The sequence below is a fragment of the Cololabis saira genome, chromosome 12 (assembly GCF_033807715.1).
Source record: "Cololabis saira isolate AMF1-May2022 chromosome 12, fColSai1.1, whole genome shotgun sequence".
NCBI classification, from domain to species: Eukaryota; Metazoa; Chordata; class Actinopteri; order Beloniformes; family Belonidae; genus Cololabis; species Cololabis saira.
This window is the reverse complement of record NC_084598.1, coordinates 10,496,018-10,522,049: the sequence shown is the minus strand read 5'-3', so window position 1 is coordinate 10,522,049 and position 26,032 is coordinate 10,496,018. Positions and strand designations below refer to the sequence as shown.

The window sequence follows — 26,032 nt, the reverse complement described above, 5'->3', positions numbered from 1 at the left end:
CCTCGGCAGAACACCGGCTCGACATATGTCTCCTTCATCTTGACGCACAGCAGAAACAGGCTGCAGGAAGCTGCTGCGCATGCTCAGCAGGCTCAGCAGGCTCAGCAGGCTCATTTATATGCAAATACAGTCATAAAGTAGTTTGCATTGACCATCCATCCATCCATCCATCCATCCATTTTCTATACCCGCTTTATCCTTTGCGGGGTAACAGGGGTCTGCTGGAGCCTATCCCAGCTCATTTCAGGTGAGAGGCACGGGTTACACCCTGGACAGGTCACCAGTCCATCGCAGGGCCACTGCATTGACCATTTATGGTATAAGTGGGCGTGTAGAGGGCGGGATATGAGGCGAATTCACGTGCGCAACCTTCCAGCTGGACTGTGATTTATAAAGGGAACATTGCGTGCAGATGTGCGTGCACACGGTTTTATAAATCAGGATTTTTTTGTGCGCACGCCATTTTCGGCTTTTGAGCGCACGTACACTTTTAGTATGAATCCTACGCACTCTTTTATAAATGAGGCCCCTGGTGAGGACCAGATTAATATATTTCTTTTTTATTATGTAATGATATGTAAAACTTCATTCAAAAAGGGGGTCTCTCTTTATCACGACTGTAGAGGAAGTTGAATAGGCTTTGCAAGTATTCATGATATTTTCCTTTGTTACGCTACACAAAGGAAACTATTTGAGTTCCCTTGTAGAAGGTCACTGTATTGATTTTTGGATGTTGTTTGAACCTATGAGTCAGAGTTGGAAACATGTGGGCTGGGTTTTGAGAGCGGTTGTATTTTCACCCTTGTGCAGATTTATTTTTCCCAAAGGTGCATGAAAACCGATGGGATTTCATCCTCCTGCATTATCCATAGAGCACATCTAAAACAACTATATACATCCATAGCAATTGGGATAAATGTTTCTTCGAAATTTGATCGTTTTAATCAAGTGGTTTCCCGTCTTATGTTTTAAATGTAATAATAATACACTAACAAATGTTTTGTTTGATAATCAGGTCAGATTTTTAAGACAGCAAAATACTTTGTGTTATTAAATATTATTTTATTTTATCATCATCAGCCTATCTTCATCTGTGTGTTTAGCCATTCCTTTTAAGTTATATACTTTATATTTACATCATTTAACCTTCTTTAATCTTTTATCTTTAAAGATGGGATCATAAGGGTTAATTTCAGAATGTTAGTATCAAGACCAAATGAAAGACCTCTGTTGCAAATCAACACAGTGCTGAACACATTTAACTCAACTTTCAGCTCTCCTGCTCATATGTAACAGCAAGCTGCCCGCAATAAAACATAAAAGTACCAATGTCAGCGGTTCTTACAGATCTAAGGAGTTTTGCAGAGTTTTGCAGAGTTTTCATGGTTTTGCCAATATATACTTTTACACAATGGATTTTAAATAAAGCAACCCAGGTGTGATTAAAGTGTAGACTTGCAGCTTTAATCTAAGAGATTTCACAAAAATATGGCATTTAACATTTAGGAATTACAGCCATTGTAACTGAGGCACCCCCATTTTCAGGCGTTCAAAAGTATTTGTACAAAGTGGCATAAACAAAATATTTGAATTCTCAGATGAAAATCATTTGTAATCAATAACTGCTTGACGTCTGGAACCCATGGACATCACCAAATATTCAGCCCTGTCAAACATGCTCTGTTTTAATCAGTTTTAATTAGTGTTGTCCCGATCGATCGGGTGGCCGATCGATCGGGCCCGATCACGTCATTTTCAAAAGATCGGGATCGGCCAAAAAAGTATCGGGACATACTGTTATGGCTCGGCCGGCTGGTTTCCGACTCCGCGACCCGGTAGCGCGGAGTCGGCGCAGCGGCCAGAAGAGCCGGGCGGCTCTGCTCTGAGCCCCAGCTGCAGCTCAGAGCGGCTCCAGCAGCTCCAGGCCAGTTCGTCTTATTTGTTTGCTTATTGCTCTGTGCCTATGTTTTAACATATATTAATTATTTAATCATTTTATAATTGCATTTAACAATACAGACAGTTGATGTGTGTTTATTGTAAGATTTTGGGCAGCGCCGGCGGCTGAAGAATCGTTTGTGCTGGTGGGGAAGGAAGCGTGGCTAACAGAGAGCTAACAGCAGCTAGGCTACGCTCAGATAAACGGTCTGAAAGTTTTAAAAACAAAGAAAAGCTGTCGGAGAAAAGTGACTGTAGTGTTATGTAAATGATTATCCGTCACTCGTAAATCATCTTTTGGTCCACTTTATTGACTCGGTAACAACACAGGGATGACGGACTGCTATTTTGCAGGCTGGTGTTACGGTCTAAAGGGTCCGTGTCTGAACAACCACAATTGGTTCCTACGCTCTGCGTGACATCAGCACAACACAGTGACAGAAAACTATAACAGCCACAATGAATATCTGCTGCTATTCATTTCATGCTGTTGAGAATTCTGCACTACGGTTAAGCCAAAATGTATTTTCATTTTCTTATTGATTGTGAGTTTGACTGGATGTCATTCAACTTTTAAACCTCGTAAGTAAACTACCTCCTTTTGAAGTGAAATTGATTTATTTTTGTTATTTTACTATTCTGAACTTTTTGTTTTAGTTTACAATTTCATGTTTCTACATTTTGTGGCACCAGAGCTGATAAGCTTTGTTTTGATCCAATGATGCAGTCAGTGAAAAAACAAAAATATGTCCATGTTGGAGAGAATGGACAATACAGTTTTTTACTTAATTTACTTTACTTTTTTTTACTTTACTTTTTTACTTAATTCTTTGCCAAAATGTATCTGATTGGGAAAAAGTATCGGAAATGTATCGGGAGCCAAAAAAAGTGATCGGATCGGGAAAAATCGGGATCGGCAGATACTCAAACTCAAGTGATCGGGATCGGATCGGGAGCTAAAAAATCCTGATCGGGACAACCCTAGTTTTAATCCAAAAGCTGACTTGACCATTGAAGAATATTCCATTTCTGTCTTTCAGACAGTCTTTCTGAACCCTAAATATTCACTTTCACAACAAGGCTTCTCTAGTGAACAATTTGACTATGATGCACCTACAGTAACTCCTTCAGACTTGACTTCTGTTTATGTCGTGAAGGGGTTTTTATCACCAATGAAAGGATCCAGCAATCATCCACTTAAGTTGTCCTCCGTGTTCTTAGACTTTTTGATGCTGTTGACCTCACCAGTGTTTCTTTCCTTTTGAGAATGGACCAAACTGTTGATTGGACCACACTTGAGGTTTTTCCTTTCTGTGTTATCAGCCTATTGATGGCCTCTTTTGCATCTCATTGGACTTCTCAGTGAGACTTCTTATTGCTTCTCAGTGAGATCTAATTGGACATCATATTGGTAGCTCCAGTCAGCCAGCAAATGCCAACTCAGTACCTGATATCAACTCCAGACAGTTTGTATGCTTCATTTACTTTGAAGTGGGTATGAGGGAATGGACCAGACCTGGCTAATTACGTTCCTCTTCTCGCCAATTGTCCAAATACTTTGAATCCCCTGAAAATGAAGATGGTTTGCTTGAAATGGCTGTAATTCTTGTATAAAAGCAGAATAAAAGGTGAAAAACGTTGTCAATGTCCAAATACTTCTGGACATAATTGTTCTGTAATTTGTAAGCTTACTTTGCAAATCAAAAATAACCCCTGAAAACCTCCGAGATCATGTATGATACCCTTGATCATCACAGGAACCAGAATCTTAATACCAAACATACATGAGTATCATCTTTATCTGCAGTGTATGAAGCAGCTGGGTTTTGTCTTTCCTCTCGTCGGCATGAATAATAGATCTAGACAATTCTCAGACAACAATGTGGTCATATAGACATTCCTGTCATTTTCCTACAGAGCTTTTAAATTCCCTGGTCTTGTGCTAAAAGACGCTTAAAAGCAAAGCAAGCAGGACAGTATTCCAGTAATGTGTAGCATTGATTTTTCTTTTTTTTCTTTTGTCTTAGTAATCTCTGTAGTAAATCCAATGGCTTCAGTGCTGACAAGCATTCCAGTAATATACAACAACACCATGAAAACTGAAACTCATAAGTATTGAATAGTTTCGTCTTATAAGATGCCTGCAAAGAAAGCTGATTTTTTTTTCTCTTAGAACTCGGAAAAAATATGATTTCAGGATGCAGTTAAAGTAAAATTCAGTTTTGTTTTTACCTTTTACACAAATGAGGACTGACCAGCTTAGACAGTAAGAATCACACTCAGGGGCATATTTGCTGTAGAAGATAGGGCCAACGATTAGAACATCTTTCATTTCATTTCAACACCCATTAGGGATAAAAACTATGCTTTGAGAACTTAAGTGTCAGCTTAGTGTTTTTATCTCCAGCAATAAAGGTTATGTTGATTATATCATTACAGAAAACATGCAACCATGCTGGATTTGTATTCTTGACTTATGTTCAGCCTTTAAGCTATGCAAAGACCACCGTAGCTGAGGTAAATGCCACAAGAAGCCTCATTCATAAGTGTGTATTTTGTGTCTGCTGCTGGAGTCTGCTACACCTACTACATATGAGCTTTGTCTGTTTTGGTAAATGTTTGGTGAAGTCAAGCAGCCACAGTACAGATGAAGCCTAATAGTGGAAGTGGCAGACAAATGTTTGTTACTGTTATCAGATTTTCAGTTAGAGAGACATCACAACCTCCGATTAACTACATGAATGATCACCGGTTTGGCTGCCAGATAACCGTTGGATTTCTGGCATGTCAGACAGCTCTGGCAGCTCTCTCTGACTGACTGATTTGTCACGTCGCTCCCACCTGCAGATACTGACTCGAGTACATGGCCAAGCTGCAGACAGAGATGCCAGAGCAGCAGTCGAGAAGATTTTTGCTACATTTAAAGTTCTCGTCATTTTCTAATTTTAAATTCTCCTCGTCATGTACTTGACTGTGGCTTTCCCTCTCCCAAAGATCTTACCCTGTAGCTAAGACAGAAATAAATGTGTCCATTACTACATAATCATGAGTGAGAGTGGAGCAGGCTTGACGCTATATCAAAGCAGACTTGCGTCCCATCAGATTGCATGACCCTCTGCTCAATTTACAGTTAACTCAAGCTTTCACAACTACTAAGGGTGAGTTCAGTGGGAGCCCACTCAGCATAAATATTTACAACCTCTTCAGTCAGCAGATTACACTATTGCACATCTGCTTCATGGATCCAATTTGCTTTTCTACAAGCACAACTGTAATTAACTGTACAAGTGCTTAGCAAAATTATTATAGTAAATGAGAACTAGAGACTAAAATTAAAACCAACAGTGAAAAAACAATCCCGATAACTGAATTAAAAATAAAAACTAAAAGATAAACTACTAATGCACTTTGTAGCCGGGCGATTGCTACGGGGGCCCGACCGAAAGGACAGAGAGGACACGGGGTTTCAGTGCAGAACTCCTTTATTCTCAAACACACCCAGGACACACGTGTACAAGCACCTTCTCCCACAGCAGCCCCGCCTTATGAAGGCAGGCAGGGTGGAGAGGTTGATGGGCCACACCTGTGACCCATCACCTGAGTGGCTGCTGCTCCTCCACCCTGCCGCACACCCCCATCGCCAAACTCAGGCAGGGGTCCATCCGGCCGAGCCAACCCCCCCGCCCCCCTCGGAGCGGGAGAGGAAGCCCGGAACCGCCGTCTGCGCCCCCGGGCCTTCCCGCTTCCAGCGCTGCGAGCTGCTGCTCCCCCTGGCCCTGGAGTAGGGCTGCTAGGTCCGCCAGGGCATGGGCCAGCACGTCCAGGGCCCGCTCCGTGCCTCCCTCCTCCATCCCGTCGGGCCCCACGTTGGGCGCCAGTGTAGCAGGGCTAGTGCTACGGGGCCCAACCGACAGGACAGAGAGGACACGGGGCTCTGTGCAGAAACTCTTTATTTCCCACACGTGAACAAGCAGATGTGGTAAGACGCACTTAAGTGCTTATTTGTGAGTGCGCAGCCTTGACCAATGGTGTGCGTCGCCAGCCTATTTAAGGGGAAGTGATGGTGAACCCAGAAAGAAAGCGCGACTCTTCGCCCCCGCCCACTGCGGGTTCCAGTCGGTTCCTGTCTCGTTCCTCATCCACCTGTGGCTTTGGCCGGCTCGTGTCAGAAGCGGATCTTGTGCCAAGAGTTCATGCAACTGGTACGTAGTCGGCTGGTTACAGCATGCTGTGACGGCCCCCTTTGGTTACTTTTGTCTAATTTACTGCCGACCTGCACCTGATCACTTTTTCTAGCACGTCCGTCGTTCAGCGTCCTTTCAGTCGGTCGCAGCTGCGCCTTCTGAGGATGATTGGCTCGCCGGGAGCGTCTGCAGCGCAGACGACTCGTGAAATGCAGCGAGCCGCTTTAGAATGATTAAGAAGCCTTACATCGCCTGGTATGTGTCTTTTTATTTTTATGAATCCCGATCTCGCTGCAGTTATTAGTGGCATCAATCAAGTGTTTTGTACGTCCTTAGGTGTTGCCGGTTTTAGCCCCCACTGCCGTTCTTGCCACCGTTCTTGTCTACGGGAAAAACACAGAGCCGTGGTCTGGCTGGACTGACGCGGCCGCTCACGTGAAGAGGCTGCAAGACCATCGAGCATCCAAGACTTTTTATACTAAGTTTTTAGCAATTGTGCGCGTGTGTGTGTGTGTGAGAGAGTGAGTGTGTGTGTGTGTGTTTGGCGCGTGGTGTGAGGGATATTCTTCTTTTGGGTTAATTTGTGTTCTTTTTGTTGCCCCTGCTTTAAACCTATTGGCAGGAGGTCCATTTATAACTGCAGATAACCAATAGGTTTTTGGGTTGGGTTTATTTTCTGTTTTTTTTTTATATTTGTTACTTGGTTTGGGGCTCGAGAGTTTGAGTTCATACGTCGTGAGTGGTTGGTAACCGCATTGGTTAATTTCTTTATTTTTCTTTCTATTACTTTTGTGCTGTTTATATTTGGTTTTGTATGTTTGTCTTTGATTGATCATTTCCTAATACCCTTTATTTTGGTTTCTTTGCTTTTCAGGTGCTGAGCGTCCACGGCGGGGTGGCAAGCCAATCCTTTGGGTGATGGTGCTTTATTTTCCGTGTGTGTGAATTTCACGTATGCTTAGTTTTCCTTAGTTTGCTGTGCCTCTTGATTTATATTATCCTACGTTTGCAGTTCTTGGTTTATTTAATTTACTTTCTTTTAGTTTACGGTTAGTGTGACACGTGTGTCTGCATGGTGTGAATCTTTGGACCATTGATCCATTCCTCTGGTAACCCCCCCTGCTGGTGGGCCCCAGCCCTGTCCTTAGCGAGAATCCCATCATCCCTGCCCCAAAATACGGAGATGTGATTGTGTTATACATTGTATTGTTTTTAACAAGAATCCTGGTTTTTATAGACATTAAATAAAATAAGAATTTGTATTTTCACAACCGTTTGTCTCTGGTGTATTGGTCATCCCAGAATCTCACGTGCGCCCTTAAACTGTATAAGGCCACACAGACACACATGCACCAGCAGCTCCAGCCAGCCTCTCCAACAGCCCCGAGCTCCTGTGCAGCCACGCCTTATGAAGGCAGGCAGGGTGGAGAGGTTGATGGGACACACCTGTCCCCAATCAACCTGAGTGGCTGCTCCTCCACCCTGCCACACACTTGTAACTAAAAATAACTCAAACTAAAATTAAAAAAAGATTAAACGAAACTATTAAGAAATTCAAAACTATTAAAACTCGGGTGCTAACTCTACTTGTTGCTACGGTATAGTAATACTTTCATAGAATCCTGAATGATTAATTATTAGTATTAACTCTCCTAATTTTTTGTATCACTCTGCACTCTCTTGCTGAAAATGGATCCTTTATGATTTTTATTATAATTTCAAAAGTAGCTGATGGAGATGAATAGGAGTAAAACTATATGAGATGGATTACAGAAAAAAAAATGCTGTTTAAGGTTTTTTGGCATTACAAAAGACACATTATCCTTCACAGGGATTTGCATCAATAAATATAATTCATCAATGATGATATAACCACAGGGCAAAAATGTCCCTTTGAGGAATCCTTTTCAAGCACACAACAATACAAAGGTACACTCAAACATACAAGTTAAAACCTAACTGTTGGAAAAAAGAAGTCTTAAGTTGACCTTGTCCACAGGCGATGCACAGATCTTTGGGCATGGCTGTGACTGACCATGACATAATGGAAACATATTCATTCTGTGCTCACACTAATCTGTATTTCAGGGTTTTTGACTCTTTGTGTGGCAGACCAAAGATGAAAGATGAAAAGGATCACCCAGGCTGTTATCAGCAACAAGTCCAAAAGTCAGGCTCAGTGATAGTTTGGGCTTGTGCCCTTGGCAAACTTAATTTACTCTCCTGTCATGGCAATGCAGAAAAATATATTGAGATTTCAGAGCGGCAAATGCTGCCATCAAGATGACAGCTTCTTCAGGGACGTCCACGCATTTTTCATCTATTCAATGCAAATATCTAGCAACATTTACATAGGCCTGGCTGAAGAAGAAGGATATGGGTGATTGAGTGGCTTTCACGCCGTTCTAACTTGTCCCCGATATATATATATATTATATAATATAATATCACTGAAATATCTCTGGTTTAAACTGTATCAAATGAAAGAAAAGTAAAGTAAGGTAAGAATCGCACTTTGTTTTTTGTACATTTCACACTGTCCTCGATTTTCTGATATGGGGTAATTTATTTGATCTTAATTGATGACCAACTATTTTTTTTGTAAGTATTTAAGATTTACTATCTGTCAAAGTGAAGCAGAAATAAGATAGTTTGCACTGATGTTACAGACAACTGAAAGTCAAGATTAGAGACAACACAGAGGTTACAGGAGAAAGCTGCATCGCAGGCTTCAAGCAGAAGGAGGGCCAGTTAGATGGACGTCTGGACAGAGCCAATGAACCCAACACATTCGTCAACATGTTCAATTCTGAAATAATCCCAGCAGCCTCCTCCCCTTCCCTCCAGACCTGCAGCAGATTCCCTGTCACACCTCAGCCATCATCGTCCACCTCAGTCATGGATCTTGCTGCTGCTCCATCATCTCCTACCACATCAGGAGATGCTAGGCCCCCCTCCCCCTCCCACCTGTCTGTATTTAGTCAGGTGAAGACACAACTGGAGAGATTGAACTGGAACAAGGCTGCAGGTCCAGCTGGTGTCAGCCCCAGAGTCTTGAAAGCCTGTTCGGACCAGGTGTGTGGGATTCAACAGCCTTTCAACATCAGCCTGAGCCAGGAGAAGGTTCCAGTGCTGTGGAAGACATCATGCCTTGTTCCAATACCAAATAACCCCATTCATCTTATCCTAATGACTATAGACGTGTAGCCCTAACATCTGACATCATGAAAGCACTGGATAGACTTTTATTGGCCCACCTGAATAAGCAAACAAGCACCTTTCGGCACCCACTGCAGATGGCTTATCATTGTGGGGTTGGAGTTTAACATGTCATCATACACCTGCTTCAACAAACCTCCAGTCATCTGGTCAAACCAGGCAGTACTGTCAGGATCATGTTCTTACATTTCTCCAGTGCATCTACAGTAACAATGCCCCAGCCTATATTATAACGTAAGACACTCCAGAAGACACAGGTGGATGCCTCCACAATCACCTGGATTACTGACTACCTGACAAGCAGAACACAGTTTCTGAGACTGACTGGTTGTGTGTCTGAGCAGGTGTTCAACACACAGGAGTACCACAGGGAACTGTACTCTCACCACTCCACTTCATGCTGTACACCTCAGACCTCCAGAACAAGTATTATTCCTGCTATCTGCAGAAATATTCAGATGACTGCTGTCAGTTCTGGGGTTGTATGAGTGATGGACAAGAGACTGACCCTGCATTCACACTGAAAGCGTCACGGGGCATCATAGGCAGCCGGCTGCCATTCATTTTCTATGAAAACGCGCGTCGAGAGCAGCGGGAGCAGCGAGAGCAGCAGAGGCAGCAGAAGCAGCAGATGCAGCAGATGCAGCAGATGCAGCAGATGCAGCGCGTCAATTTGAAGTTGAAAAATCTGAACTTTATGCAAATGAGCAGTGTCCAATCACAGACCAGGATTCCCGAAGCAAGAACCCTCAATGCAGATTGTACTTTCGTGTACACACAAACGTACACTCATTCCCATGCGTCCATGAGCAGAGCTGTGCACTAACACACTTGTTTTATCAGGAATTAATATATTTCATCCAGCAAACTGACATTTTTGCTGATTTGACTGCCGTTTTAACCTGAACTGCTCATGTGAAACACGTATCTGATGGTTGATGGATGGTCCCAACGATTTTATTTGCTACATCAATCCAACGCAAAATAATTAAAAACTGTGCTTATCACAAAACACAGTTTAAACATCATGACCAAATCCGCTCCGACCCGGTGTGTCAGTGCTGCTCACTGCAGACAGACTGCAGCTTCACCGGGACCAACGGCTCTGACGGTTGCTGTTGATCCAGGACCAAACTTGTTAAAGAGAGCATCAAACTCACTCTTATCTATGCGGAAATAACGCTAACTGGGTTTTTCGTGTAGTTGTCCCGAGTTCTGTTTTGAGTTAAGTTTTTTTTTGGTTTATATTTTTGGAATCTCTGCCTAGCTGCTTTTTTGGTTAATATATTACTTTTTCAATCATTCCTGACGCCTCCTCTCCCTGCTGCAATCTCTAAATCGTGACACGGTGTTCACCCGGACAACAGACTGGACTGGAGATACAACATTGCCGTTTATAAAGAAGATATAGCTGACTTTTGTTTCTTAGGGAAGCTTAGGTCCTTCAGCATTTGCCGCAAGATATTGAATATCTTCGTCCGTTGTGGAGAGTGCAATCACACCTGCACTCATCTGTTGGGGAGCCGGATCAGTGGCAAGTGCAAGTTACTTTTGGGTACAGACAATCCATGCCCGTCCTGGGGACCACCAAAACTAACACGTAGAAACTCAGCTAAAAGTTTCTGCCAAACACTGCCACCCAAACAAAACATAACTCAAATCCCAACCAATTATATGGATATGTAGGAAAAATGCAAAAAACAGCACATATCCACTTTAGTGCTTCTGCAACTTTTAGTATTTCACAGAAACTGAAGTAGTGAAGAACTGTAAATAATTATTAGAAATATTTGTTGTGTTCCTGTTTTTTGATTCTACATGTTGTCTGTATATATTTTACATATAATTTTGTTAGTAATAAAGCTGCTCTGGTTGGAGTCAAACTTAATTTCTGATGCAAGGTCTTATTTGAACGGGAACATCTATGAGGAAAATGTATATACTGTAGGTGTGAGTGAATTTTCAAAATAGGTCATAAACAGTTGTATTTGGATGAAATGAAGAACCATAGTGATATATCAGTAAAATACAATTAGTGTTCCAGTCTGGTGGCAGAGAAAGATCAGATGGTGCCAAAATTGGCCCAAATGGCACATTTAGTGGTCCCACCTGGACATACCTTTTATTAAAACATCTTTAAATTTGCTCAGTTTCACTTTTTAACATATACTCCTGCACATTTACTCATCAAATATTGAGTTACAAATTCTAAAATGAAATTTGCTTCTACCATATGATTCAAAGGTCATTTGTGCTCAAACTGTTTTTTTAGGGAGAGATGAAAAAATTAAGTTTTCTACTGAGTTTCAAATTAATTTACTCTGACACAGTAAAGCACATCTTTATTCTGACACATCTGTAGTAATTTTGCATGTCTTAGCTTTTTTTGGGACTAAGACAATACACACAACCTTTTTGGATAAGTCATTTCAGAGTTGAGGCAGAAAGAATATCCTGATGTATAAGTTAATCTTATCTTGTTTGTTTAGCATTTGTTTTTCTTTTGACTTTAACAAACAACTTACCCCAAAGGTCATGAGACATGTCAGGGTCACAAAGGAGTCACATCTGCAGGTGTCAGCAGTCTGGCAGATGTTCAACAATTATTCAAACCTCTAATAATCTCAATAAAGACAAGTTAAAGTAATAAAGGGTTTAAATATTAGACCTGAATGCTAGGAAGAAAAGGTTACAGCTTTTAAAGAGAATGTCAGGATGCTGCGTGATTGGAGTTGTGTGCACATAAACATAACTTACATATGACCGTCTCTGTGTCCAGATATACCTGTGTATCATACTTGCCAGACAAAAAATAATCTATTTTAGTTCTTAAACAAACACCTGGAGGAAAATTAGTCACGTTTGCATCCGTTGTGCTTGTTAACTGTTTTTTGTCTCTCTTCAGGAGCCAGGACATGGAGTTTTCTTGTGCTGGCCATGCAGAGCTGACAGGATAAGGCAGGAAGCCTCACAAGCCGCGATTCCTATCACCAAGTAATAATTTACATTCAGTGTCACGGGAGGGGAGACCCCTGTAGCCTTATAAAGCCTGCACAAGACTACTGATGAACCTCAGAGTTGGACATACAGGTCACCTTGAATACCATCACTCAAATATCCAGAGAATAATACAACTGCCCCATGTTGCTTTCAAAGTAAAGACTGATTTCATCTTATAGTTTATATTTCACAAACAGAATATGTGGATCATATATGTCCTGAAATGTAATTTTCTTTCTTATTTGCAAGTAGAAACGTTAATGAGAGACAATTTGTCCTGTATGGATATGCATGCTGCTTTGAGCTGACCGAGACAGAAATAGCAATACTCACCTGAAAAGTTGACGTTGCGGATGTACTTGAGCAGCAGTGTACCATTGATTGTATCCATCTTGGAGCAGAGGCCAACTTTTCCAGGGCAGAGGTCTTTGTGCATGTTATGCAAGGCGTGAGCCATGGCATAAACGGCATCTATCACAAACTGGACTTTCCCCTCCTGTTCGTAGGACGAATCCTTCCCAATCCGCTCATGGTCTAAAAAAAAAACAATAATTACAGAAACATTAAAAATTCTGAGTTTCACGCTGTTTTTCTGATTGCATCACTGCAGCCTTGTATTTTAGAACAGTTTTATATCTACAATTTATACAATATACAATTTCAAATGTGGGTAAATATATGCCTGAATATTCAGAATAGAAAAACATAAATCACTGAATATGGTTGTGACCATACAACGTTCACCAGCTGATGATCTTTAAGATCAAGCTAATGGTAACCTTTCAAGAAGCATGATTGTTCAAAAGTGAAACCCTCTTTTTTTCCCCACTATATTTATGTTGAGATTGGCAATGACTCACAACTAATTGTATGTCATTTTTCAACATATCAGTCAAGAATATCCTTTCACAAAAAAAACAAATCGGTGTCTTGCCTCTCTCATTTTGTGAAAGAAAATGCATGAACCAACTCAAAATGAATCAGACTATTTTAGCATCACGCCTTCCTCTTCATTGTGCTGTGCAACTAAAAGCTTTTGTATCACCTAAGGTTATCATGAAACTATGCTCAAGGTTTGCAAGCACATAGCACTTAGAAATGTGGTTTGATCCAGGAGGGAAGTTTCATTTGGCACACTTCATTGATCTTTACATGATCTTTCAGTGTTTATGTATTCAAAGTCATGTGCCATTTCACATTCATTAATCAAGTGCACAAAGCTTGATAGAGTGGCATAGGAGGAGACGCGGCAAGACAGGCCAAATCATCCTTCAGTAGCAATTTAATCAATTATGACAGGTGTATATTAATCATAACCGGGGTTGCTCTAATGCTTTGAAATGTGTTAATCGCCAAGCGAGGTTTCAATTATCAGCATAATGCTCTTATTAGCCAATGCCCTACACGGCGGGCTGAGAAAAGAGATTGTCAGCAGGACTCCACTTCTGCTTTAAATAAAATACATCAACAACCAGTCATTACAGTCAATCATACATTTGACATGCATTTGATTAGCGGCACCAGGTTCCTACTGAAGCGATTAATTTTTATCAAACTAATAAGGGTTCGCTTAGTTTCAATCCCTATTTCTGGCCTGATATGAAACATCTGAATGTAAAACAGTGCATGTTCTTGTCACAGGACTGTGCACGTGCCTACAGATGGTTTGAAATGGCATAACAGATGTTCTATACGAAATAAGTGGAAAAAGACCACAACTGGCCATGTTAACGAATGGCTAATTATATACACACTTTCTTGTGAGACTGGGCTGTTATGATGTGTATCCAATATAATGTACATTAAGCTATGCCATTGTTCATTAACCTGCTGTGGTTTGAATGTTATACTAACGTGCAAGAGGCAATACCTTTCAAGTGTGTTTGAATTAATGATAATCTTACTTTTTTTATTTGTATTTATTTAACCTTTATTTAACCAGGTAAGTCAGTTGAGAACAGTTTATCATTTACAATGACGACCTGGGCAAGAGGCAGCATAAAGAGCGTAACACATACAATCACAGTGAAACAAACAATCAAACATGATATGTATAAAAGAAAAAAAATATGAGTAAAAAGTGTTAGCTGGTCCGGAAGAGTTACAAACATGTGCAATGATCACAGATTAATGTTGGGAGTGTATTTTTGAAGGAGGAGAATGGGATGAATGTGTGAAGTTGAAGAGTTTGTTGCAGCAGCGAACTGAAATGAATTCTGGCCAAAGGAGGTTCGTGCTTCTGCAATGACCAGGTTACGTAGGTTCAGATTACTGATGTTGATATTAAGTAGTGAGCCAGGATATGAAGGGATGCTTCCAGTGATGGTTTTGTAGATGAAGGATCAGTCTACGGGAGTGAAGTGAAGGCCAGATGACAAGTGAGTAGAGGTTACAGTGATGGGTGTTAGAAGGAGCACCTGTAACAAAGCGGATGGCGGTGTGGTAGATGACGTCAAGCTTATTGAGAAGAGTTTTGGAGGCAGACCTATATACTATATAATCTAGAATTGGGAGGATTGTCATGTTAACCAGAGCTTTGTGGGTGAAAGATGCTTCATTGCGGAACAAAAAACAATTCTAGATCTGACTTTAGAAAGTAGTGTATTAATGTGGACGTCAAAAGAGGGTAAACTGTTGAGCCACACACCCAGATATTTATAGGAATTGACAAATTGGAGTACTGATCCGTCCAGGGAGGACATATTGAAAGGGCAGGTGATACATGGTACAGTAGATTCCGGTTGAATATCATGCACTTTACTTTGTTTTGTTGGTGTTTAAGTGAAGGCGAAGGTTGGAGTTTTGAGTTTCTCTCAGTCTGTTTTCTATATAGATGGAACTGTCCCAACTAGTAACTCGAAAATTAATATATATGGAATAGTTTTTATAATTAAAGCATTATAATTAGTGCAAATAGACATTGGAAATAAATTATTTTATTTAAAGCAGCACAACGTAACTTTCAGCTTTTCTGAGTTTGGCGGCATCTTTTGGACAAAAGCGGTAGTGCTTTACCAGAAAGAACACTACGTTTCCAATGAGCACCAGCGCGTACTGCCGGAAAACTCCTGTCCCGTCGCATGCATTTGTTTTGATGAGAGAAGAACGGACACTTTTCTGTTTCACCAAGTGAACAGACGGAACGCAAAAAAAAGATGTTAAACTGCTGGAAAGGAACTGGATTTACCGGGATACCTTAAACAAGGAAGCCAGGGAGCAGTATATGGAGAAAATAATGATTATTAACGGTCTGGATCCATATGAAATCCCTACTGAAGAGCCATGTGTTTCAATAAATTTGTATAATAGTACAACATACAGTACATGTTTTGGATCCCTCTTACTTTTCTTTTCTTTTTTTTGACTGCTATATTATGATGAAGAGGCTCTGAGGCGTGAGCAATATTTTTGTTTTCCTTGTGAGATTATTTTTTTCCTCTGCAGCTACAAATAAGAGTAAATATTTTTTCCTCAACAAACTAGTTTTATCTGAAGATTGGGGTTAATTGCACCGCAGAGAGCTGGCCAGCAACTGCGTTTAGCTGGAGAAGTGGGGAATAAAACCCGTGTTTTGATCCGACCCGGTCTGCGTGAGTGTTTGTGGTTTAAGGCTGATTTATGGTTCTGTGCTAAATCGACGCAGAGCCTACGGCGTAGGGTACGTGGCGACGCGCACCGTACGTTGCGCGTCGCCACGTACCCTACGCCGTAGGTCTGCGTCGATTTAACGCAGAACCATAATTCAGGCTTTACTGTGTGGAAGCCGGTGTTTGGTCGTTACAGCCGCGATCCAAAGCGAGCCAACGACTCTTTCACTCTGTTATATCAGATACTTGGCCTGCGTGGTTCTGCCTCCGAGCAGGAAACCGGTGAAAAGTTAAACCATTAGGATCTTTTCCCCACGTCTGTTGTGTGGAGCTGCTGCAGGCGCAACGCAGCAACAGGTTCTGAGGAGCTCTGAGCTCTGTGCATGGATCTATTATAAAACGGCTCTGCGCTCCACGCCCCACCCATTTTCGTCTCGACTGCGAATCGGGAAGGAGGGGGAAGTGACGTATGCCGTAAAGCAGTCAAAGTCGTAACGATTTGTAGTTTTTTAGTGTGGCAGGGTTCCTACCATGCTCCTCCAAGTTACATAGTGCCAGTGAAGGCGATACAGACCCCTCAGACCATGACAGAGGTGTCATTAAACCTGTTGGAAGTTGATGTACCATCACAATGACTCACAATGAAATATGATATTAAGGTGGAAAAGTTACGTAGTGTCGCTTTAAATGACATTGTTTTTAAGTGACTTCAAACCAGAAAAACTCCAACAGCATAATCCAGTCACTTCCTGAGTCTGAACGCTCCCATCCATGTTGTGGATGGGAGCGTTCTCTCCATCTTTGTCTCCACCCAGCTCCACATCGTGCTGCACAAAGCTGTGTGACAGAACCGAAACGAGACCCATCCCTCAGAAGAGGGAGGTGGAGCCGAGCCAAAAGTCGGACTCCGCCCTCTAAAATCAGCAACTTTGAGCAGAACTGAGAAGACTTGATTGTGAAGGCAGATGTAAAGTGCCATATCTGACACTCGTCACAAAGATTTCATTACAAGCGCAGTGAATCGTGTCAGCCTTTGGAAAAGAAAAATAAACGCTCATAATATTTTCCTTTGATGTTGTGGAATAACCCCTGCACTGGATCTAAATATTGGTCCTTTTGATGTGTTTGTAGAAAAACTAAGCCTGAGATTGAAAGCACTCTAACCCTAAACATGCTTTCTTTTGCAGTACTCTTTTGAATGGAGGCAGATGTTGTTTCCTGCCTTCATTTCATTTGAAGTAAAGAAGCTGATAAAAGTGCCTCCACATATCTTTACTTTCATTTATTTCTTTGGATTTCTGTTTTTGTGATGCTGAGAGTTCAAGGCTGAAACGCTACACTCAGACCCTAACAAGTAGAATTATTTTTTTTTGTACACAGTTCTTTATCATCATCGAAGGCATTTAAGAATAAAACGTGAAATAGTTTTGTTTCTTCTGAGTATTTTTGGAAAAAATAAATTAAATAGAAAAATTACCAATGAAGTGTTACAATAAAGTAAGTGCTGTTGACTTGTACGGTCCACAGTCAAAAACACAATCGTACAAACCATTCCATCCCACACCGTATGACTTCTGCATCATCTTGACATCAAACATGGAGTGCATGTTCCATATCCACTGCAGCCCACAAAGGGAAGCTATCGTTTCCTGCCATGCCTTCATGCAATGTGCTGATGGTAAACAATCCACAGTATGCAAAACAAGAACACGAGCCACACTTTATTAGTCACCCTTTCATGTGTATAAGTGTGGCCACAAATATGTAAAATAAAAGGGCATTTTTCGATATTTTGACAGTTCGGTCTCATACCATTTGGAATGGCGGTTTCATAGATGTTTTTCCATCTTGCCACACTTGCACCGCATCTCCAGATGTTTTATTTACATATCAAAGATGGACGGAGCCAGTATCTAGGACAATGGATTCTATAGTTTTGTCCAGAATTGCCCTGTGTTTCTGGCCTCTTTGACACCTATAATCTCATTTCTGAAAAGATAATATTGCTTGTATTTACTTTTAACAATATTCGTGCCACAGTGAAGGCAGTATACAGTATTCAGAGTATACCAGGCATAAACAAGAGGTCTATTACAAGCAGCAGCTTTAGTCTGCATGCACGTCGGCTCTGGTGCATTTTTAACCCGCTGTATTAATTGGTATTGGCTGCAGTCAGAGATTCCTGTGAGGATATAAAGAAGAAGTGTGGCAGTTCTAAGCATATAGCACATATAAAACTCCAGCTGTCACAAGGCTCACGTATATTTCTGTTTTATTAGCTGCCTTAAAGTGGAGTGATGACTATATAATGTCTCTAAAACGTAGGCTCTACAGGTATTACAAAATGTTTTCCCTTTCTGTAAGTTCCAAACTAAGTTCCAAACTAAATTCTTTATTATATGATGTGATCTAGTCCACATAGATGTGCAGCTTGCCCTTGGTTTGATGGTCAGACCCAGTCATATGTTAATACTCTGTCCAGAAAGACAAGAACAACGCAGTTCAGATATAGATTATGTCTAAACTCAGCCATTTCACTGGGTGACAACCTTTGGCACGGTTTGAGCAGCCCAGGTGGTGACTGATCAAAGTTTTCCCTTTTGTGGTTGCTGAGTTGTATTTGCTTGCTGCTGAGACTGTTCAGTGAATAACCTGTGCGCTTGATATAACAGAGCTGTGGATCCCGCGTCTTTTACAAACCGGCTGTCGTCAACGCTTCCTATGAATACTAATCTACAGCCTCTGCACTGAAGAGTATTGAACAGACCGCCAGGGATTGTAGGGAGTTGTCAGATGTGTTCTTTTATTGGTGTCAGACAGTAAACACAGAGCTTATTTGCAGGTTGGCTTGTTATGTTGTAAAAATTACCCCCTGCTTCGAGCACACTTTGCAGACATTTCAGATTAGTGCAGTTATGTAACTGTTGCGCTTCAGTCTGTGGCACCGACTGGCAATAATGTTTTGCATTTATATATAGAAATATAATTGGGTTACTTATGCCTGCTTTAAACATGATTGCCATTTAAATGTAGTTTGTTTTCTTAAATTAATTAGAGTTCAAAACGGTAATTTTAGGACACATTTCTTCATTTCATGCTTAATCAACTTTTTGTAGCCAACTACACTAAAACATGGTTTTGCATCATATTTGTACAACTTGCAACATAAAAAAAAAACCTTGTTACAGTCATACATCAGATGCTTGAATATATCAGCAATAATAGAGATGGTTAGCCCATGCCAGTCACGTTAAAACATATTTTTACATTCATTTATATTGTGTCACATTAAGTCATTAAACTGAAATGATGAGGTTGTCAAAGAACATGCAATACAATTATGATAGTAAAGTATGAGTCTGTGATTTGAGTCTAACTCTGGATGACGTCTGCCTTTGCTTGTTCGGGCATGAATGTTTGTAAAGAAATGACTAAAATGACTAAAAATGGACAGTCATGACAACCCCAACCCACAATACTGTTTTTAAAAAGATTGAGCGTCATCACCGCAGGGAGAATATAAGCCTGCAGTGTTTGCCAACATTTCTTCCAAGGATATGGTTGGTCAGATTGAATTCATCATTGCAGCTGCAAGCGATGGATATTAAATAAGGTGTGCTTGCTCTTACTGCCTTGAATTCACCAGAACAGGCAGCCTCCTCTGCACGTGCAGGTACATCCATGTGTCACATTAGGTCATAATGAGATACAGAAGATTTGGGGATGTGACATAACTTATAAACGGGATACTTCACAGAACACAGAAATCATTCTGAAATGAACCATCTCAATAATATGTTCTTCAAAATTCTCCATTGAGCTTTGGAATGTGAAGACCTGAGCAGACAGACAGGTGTGTTTCTGTGTCTGCAGCCCTGATGACTCATGTCTGCAGGGTCTGAGTGACTCAAGCGAGTTTGCTTCAAACAGTGACCCACAACGCACACTGATATGATGTCAACAAAAGGCAGTGCACCTTTAGAGGCTGCCATCATTGCTTGAGCAGACTGAAAGCTTTATTAAGTGGAAATGATTGTTCATATTCTGCTAAAGTGTTGTAAAACATTAGGATGCAAAAACTGAACTGCTGCTAACGACAAATGAAGCTACTGTTTCCTGTCCTGCTTTCGTGCATAGGTATATAGAAAGGGGTAATTTGAAGAAGAGCGTATCAGTTCATCGTAAACATATGATGAATAATGCATCAATCCAGCTGTCATGAAGTATTGAGCAGTCTTTCTATTAACACCGATTTGCGTCCTCTCCCAAGCTCAGGGCACCAAGGAGCATTTCTTGTTCACTCAGCTCAGAGGAATGGAAACACGCCTCATGGTTCGTTGGAATTAAATGCTGCGTGACTGTACGGTGACTTCTGAGCGGATCAGGTTGTGAAGTTTAAAGCTGCTGACATTTACACAACTAAGGTTAAATTCTTAATAAGAGAGACAATAAATATTTCAGTAAATTTCACAATAATATCAGGTCTGCTGAATTCAATTTAAAAAAAAAAAATAGTACAAGCTTGAGATTGTTATGGATTAGAATCAAACTGAAATGTGCATTCGGGAACAACAATAGGGTCCGACTCCTTTGTGACACCAGCGATTAAAAATGCTACGCTGAAGTTAATATGGCAGATTTGCACCACTTGCCATTAACTGCTGGATTATAATCTCAAATACCAAAAAAAAGGAAATATTTATTTTTACATGTGTAACCCGGGTATATAAATATTTCCATGGTATAAAAGCTACATTTAGTAAAAGTATGTTGGTTATACAAAAGGTTATAAAAATAATTAATTTTATTTCATGTTCTCATTCATTAAAATAAATAGTTTATGTAAAAGTTTTAAAACATATTTACAAAAGTAAAAAATGAGTAATATGTATTTTATTTACAATTTGGTACGTGATGTTTCCCTGTCCGACTGTCTGTGAAGGTACCGGGAGCTCTAGGTGAAGGTACCGGGAGCTCTAGGTGAAGGTACCGGGAGCTCTAGGTGAAGGTACCGGGAGCTCTAGGTGAAGGTACCGGGAGTTGTAGTGTGAAGGTAATGGGAATTCCAGGCGAGGAAGTGAGAAACTAGAGTTGAGGAAAAAAAGCTGGTTTGGGATGTCTGGGAAACAGTTGAGTAAGAGAAGAGTAGCCTACTGTATAATTTTTTAAGACTTCACGCCGTGTTAGGTTGATGAGAGGGTCCACCTGATTACACAAGTGGAAGTTGAGCTGTAACTTGGTGCAACAAGCTGCTCTGGTGGAGGAGAAGGGGATGATACAGGACCGGACCACACTGGTGGGGTTAACAAGTTTGCACAAGGAACCTTGCTTTATTTTATTTCCTGCTCACTGAGTGAACGGACCTGGAGGTTTTGGTCACACCGTGACCGTACACAAGCATCGTTTCAGGCCTGCCACGTAGGGTGTATTTAGATGCCGGCCTTAGGCTTTAGGACTGCTTATTGAGCACTGAATTAATGTATGATACACTGTGAGAAGTGATCTGTGGCTGATGTGTTGTGTGGTTGATTTAAATTTCTGTTGAAACCTGAAAGAAAAAAACACTTGCAGGGTTTTGGTCACACTTTACCTGGTGTTAGTTAAGTTTCTAGTTTTCACATTTGAGTATTATGAGTTACTTCTAAATATTCTGTCCTGTGACCCAAAATTAGAAATAGATTTAATTACAAGTTTTATAGTACGAGAGTACACTGTAACAGAACCCAGAGCCCACTCATGTAATGTACATGTAGGAGTAAACAAGAGCTACACATGTATCGTACTATCCTTTTCCATTTTTTTTTTGAAAATTATTAATTCCTCCATATTAAGACTTTTAAATTTGAACAATCTGTGAACCTGCAATGGCTCATATTTACAGTATATCATGTCACAAGACCAATAGAAGTTTACATGCTGTCCAAGAATGTACGTGTGATATGTCATGTGTAGAGATGAGAATCGAGAACCGGTTCCCAGTAGTTCGATAACCGTGGAATAGTTCAACCGTCTGCCTAACGATTCCCCTAAAGATTCTGCCAACGTCTGATGCATTTGTCTGATGACGTCATGTACGCGCTTCGTATTTTGGCTCAAAATGTTTTCAACATCACATGGAGGCAGAAACGCACCAAAGTTTGGTAATATTTCACGAAAAAGGACAATGCTAGGGCTAGTTGTAACCATAGACTATATAACAATGGATGATTTCTGCAGACCAGTTTTGAAGCCTGTTTTCCTTCGTGCAGAGTGCAGCCATGTCACTCAGCAAGCCCTCTGGAACGTGACCACTGCACGTTACCATTGCTAGCTTTGCTCACAGCTCCTTCAGCCGAATCCCGCCGAAATATCTGCAGACTTTTACAGACAGATACACAGTTTGCTATATTGACTCAACGGTGAAATCAAAAAATTACCATCCATCCTGCTTAATCCTGCTTGTGACTTAAGAAGGAAATATAATTTCAAACATCAGCATGCAAGGACCACTCTTAAGCAGATGTGTACATCGGTTGTGGGAGTAAAACTGTGGAACTCTCTACAAAATGATTTAAAGGAATGCACACATTTACTTAGGTTCAAAAAATGTATAAAGATAAAATATTTAAGTTATATGATCATGAATAGACTGGGAATTAAGCAGTATTATTAATATCTGTGGTTGGTTCTATTTAAGTGTATATTTTTGTAAATATTGGTTACATTGACTGTTCTTTTTGTTTTGGTATTTAATAAGGGGCAGGTAACATAAGACTTGTCTTCATCCTGCTCCTTTTCAGTCATGAGTGTGTAGATTGACCACCATGCACGAAACTAAATAAATAAATAAATAAATAAATAAATAAATAAATAACACTGGTTCGTACAAACAGATAGTTGCTTGACGATTACAGATGAGGAAGTGATAACGTTCAGCGATTGGCTGAGCCGATTCCAAATAATCATATTAGAAATAAATTGGATGCTTGATATAAACTGCTGGAATGGTACAAACCAATCCCAGCAGTTTTTGAACCAGGCTGTAAATATGATTATTTCTGCTATAAAGTGGGACATTTTAAAATGGGAGTCAATGGAGATTGACTCGCTTTTGCAGCAGCCCTCTATCGGTCAGTCAAGGAACTGCAGCAAACCGTAGTCCTGCATGAGCAAAGTGAGATGGTTGGCGCTTGGTTACAACCATGGATCTATAATATTAACTGGATACAGTGCCCAAAATGGCCGCCCATTCATTTCAATGCATTCTGCTCAGCCAGCGCATGTGCCGAAAAAATCTCGGACTTCCTGGTTTACTTCCGTGTACACGGGCCCATAGAGCATGCGCAGTTGAGTCACCTCCCATGATGCTCTGGGGCACATCAATGGCACCGACACGGCCGTGACGTCACGCCCAGAAAGAGACTTTTCTTTGACTTTTCTGGCCGTTATAAAACATTTTTGACGGATATAAAGTCCATAACTTAAAAATATAGAATACAAAGATTAGTAATTGTCGGTGATTACAGCTGGAGGTGTCCTGTGAACAGTTTTAGAGGCTTCTCTTTTACTATTGCGGTCTATGGGAAAAAAGCTTTCTGGGACCCATGGGATTTTTTGTTGCAGTACCGCGGCTGGCCACTGGAAAAAATCGGCACACCTTCTGAGCGCGAGACTGGGGGGCTGGTTACAACAGGTTCAGAGCTTTGATCACATCAAACGGGGAAATATCTTCAACACTCTGAAATATTTTCCGCATAAAAACTGTTAATGTCCAAAAGTTGATCATTGCAATTGTATTATTGTCACAATGTTCATCTGAAAAGGGTTCCTGTTTTTCAGGTTAAGCCATCTTTGATTTAGTTGAAGTTGAGTGCAAAATATTGGTGCATACTTGAGAGTAAAGGGTTAATGCAACCAAAGTCATTTGTACTATATTTGTACCGTATATAACTGGATGAGAATCAATAAGGAACCGAATCGATGAGCAGTATCGATAATGGAATCGGAATCAGTAAATTCTTAACCATTCCCATTCCTAGTCATTTAGGGGCTGTGATACAGCATTTATGTGAAATGAGAAGAGGAAATTAATGTGTGTTCAGAGGGAACATAGGGTAGTATAGTGATAGTACTTGCAGGGAGCTCTGAGTGCAATGATTGTACCTCTTGTCTGTAAAAAATTACTGTCCCCCTGAGACTCCTCAGAGCACGAAAAAGGCTGCAGCAATTTAGCTCAAGAGCAGCCACCATGATGACTGATAAATGCAAATGTCATTCACCATTACTTGTTCTACTAGAAGTATGGATTGTTTTGAAGTATCCTTCTGTTTTGCCATGGGACATGTTCTGAATGGAGTTGATAACTAATTGTCCGACTGCCTGGCTTTGCTTACTCGTTTGCTGTGCCACTTCAGTGCCTCATGCTTACCTTTTGTCATCGTTATGAATATGAGCTGACAAAATGCAGAAACATGTTGGTTTTTTTGTTTTGTTTTGACTAAAAGGTACAACAAGTTACTGTAGTTTTCCACATCTCATATTACTAGCTACTAATTGTCTAATGGAAACTTTAATCCATATTTTATTCCCAAAATAGTTTTTTTTTTTTTCCTGTTGCCAGCTCAGTTCTGGTTTGAAAAAAAGAGAGAAAAGTTCAAGCTGCATAAAAGCATTTTTCTGGGAGACAGAGGCAGCGTGCAGTCAGCAAAACCCCTTCGGTGTAATTCAGTTCTGCATAGTTCTCTTTGAGAACATGTAGGCACCCCACCCAGAATAATCGTTTAAATATGATACCTCTGTTAAACACTTATAAATGAATCTGAGTTGTCATTGGGAAATTGATTAAAAAAAAACAACAAAAAAAGGCTTGATAGCATATGTGATATATGTGTTCATAAATAATGTGTTTGTCTTCGACCTTGGCTCCAATTCTAATACTTTAGCTTTTGGTTCCTGCGGTTTATTTGTTATGCCATACTTTTATCTAATTTAAGGTGACTGTGAACAGAATAAATATAAATATATATATATATCCATATGGATTTACACACACACACACACACACACACACACACACACACACACACACACACACACACACACACACACACACACACACACACACACACACACACACACACACAGTTGTGTGGAAAAGTGTCTGCCCCCCTCCTTTTTTTGCATGTTTGTCACACTTAAATGTTTCAGATCATCATATTAGACAAATAACACAAGTAAACACAAAATGCAGTTTTTAAATGAAGGTATGTATTATTAAGGGAAAAGAAAAATCCAAACCTACATGGCCCTGTGTGAAAAAGTGATTGACCACTTAACCTAATAACTGGTTGGGCCCTTAGCAGCAACAACTGCAATCAAGCATTTGCGATAACTGGCAATGAGTCTTTTACAGCACTGTGGAGGAATGTTGGCCCACTCATCTTTGCAGAATTATTGTAATTCAGCCACATTGGAGGGTTTTCGAGCAGGAACTGCCTTTTTAAGGTCATGCCACAGCATCTCAATCGCATTCAGGTCGGGAGTCTGACTCGGCCACTCCAAAGTCTTCATTTAGTTTTTCTGAAGCCATTCAGTGGTGGACTTGCTGGTGTTTTGGATCATTGTCCTGCTGCAGAACCCAAGTGGCTTCAGCTTGAGGTCACGAACAGGCCGGACATTCTCCTTCAGGAGTTTTTGGTAGACGGCAGAATTCATGGTTCCATTTACCACAGTAAGTCTTCCAGGTCCTGAAGCAGCAGAACAGCCCAGACCATCACACTACCACCACCATGTTTTACTGTTGCTAGGATGTTCCTTTTCTGAAATGCCGTGTTACTTTTACACCAGATGTAATGGAACATACACCTTCCAAAAAGTTCAACTTTTGTCTCGTCAGTCCACAGACTATTTACCAAAAGTCTTGGGGATCATCAAGATGTTTTCTGGTAAAACTGAGACGAGTCTTTATGTTCTTTCTGCTAATCAGTGGTTTTGGTCTTGGAACTCTGCCATGCAGCCATTTTTGCCCCGTCTCTTTCTTCTGGTGGAGTCATGAACAATGACCTTAATTGAGGCAGGTGAGGCCTGCAGGTCTTTGGATGTTGTTCTGGGGTCTTTTGTGACTCT

General features: G+C 40.8%; 1 protein-coding gene across 3 annotated transcripts in view; it reads right to left on the bottom strand.

Moving 5' to 3' along the window:
- Nucleotides 1–26,032, bottom strand: part of grm4 (glutamate receptor, metabotropic 4) — a 250,271-nt gene that overhangs the window by 21,499 nt on the left and 202,740 nt on the right. For all 3 annotated transcript variants that reach the window (XM_061735446.1, XM_061735449.1, XM_061735448.1), the window contains one exon: nucleotides 12,675–12,875. In XM_061735446.1, the coding sequence (XP_061591430.1) occupies nucleotides 12,675–12,875 (201 nt within the window). The remainder of the gene's footprint in view (nucleotides 1–12,674; nucleotides 12,876–26,032) is intronic.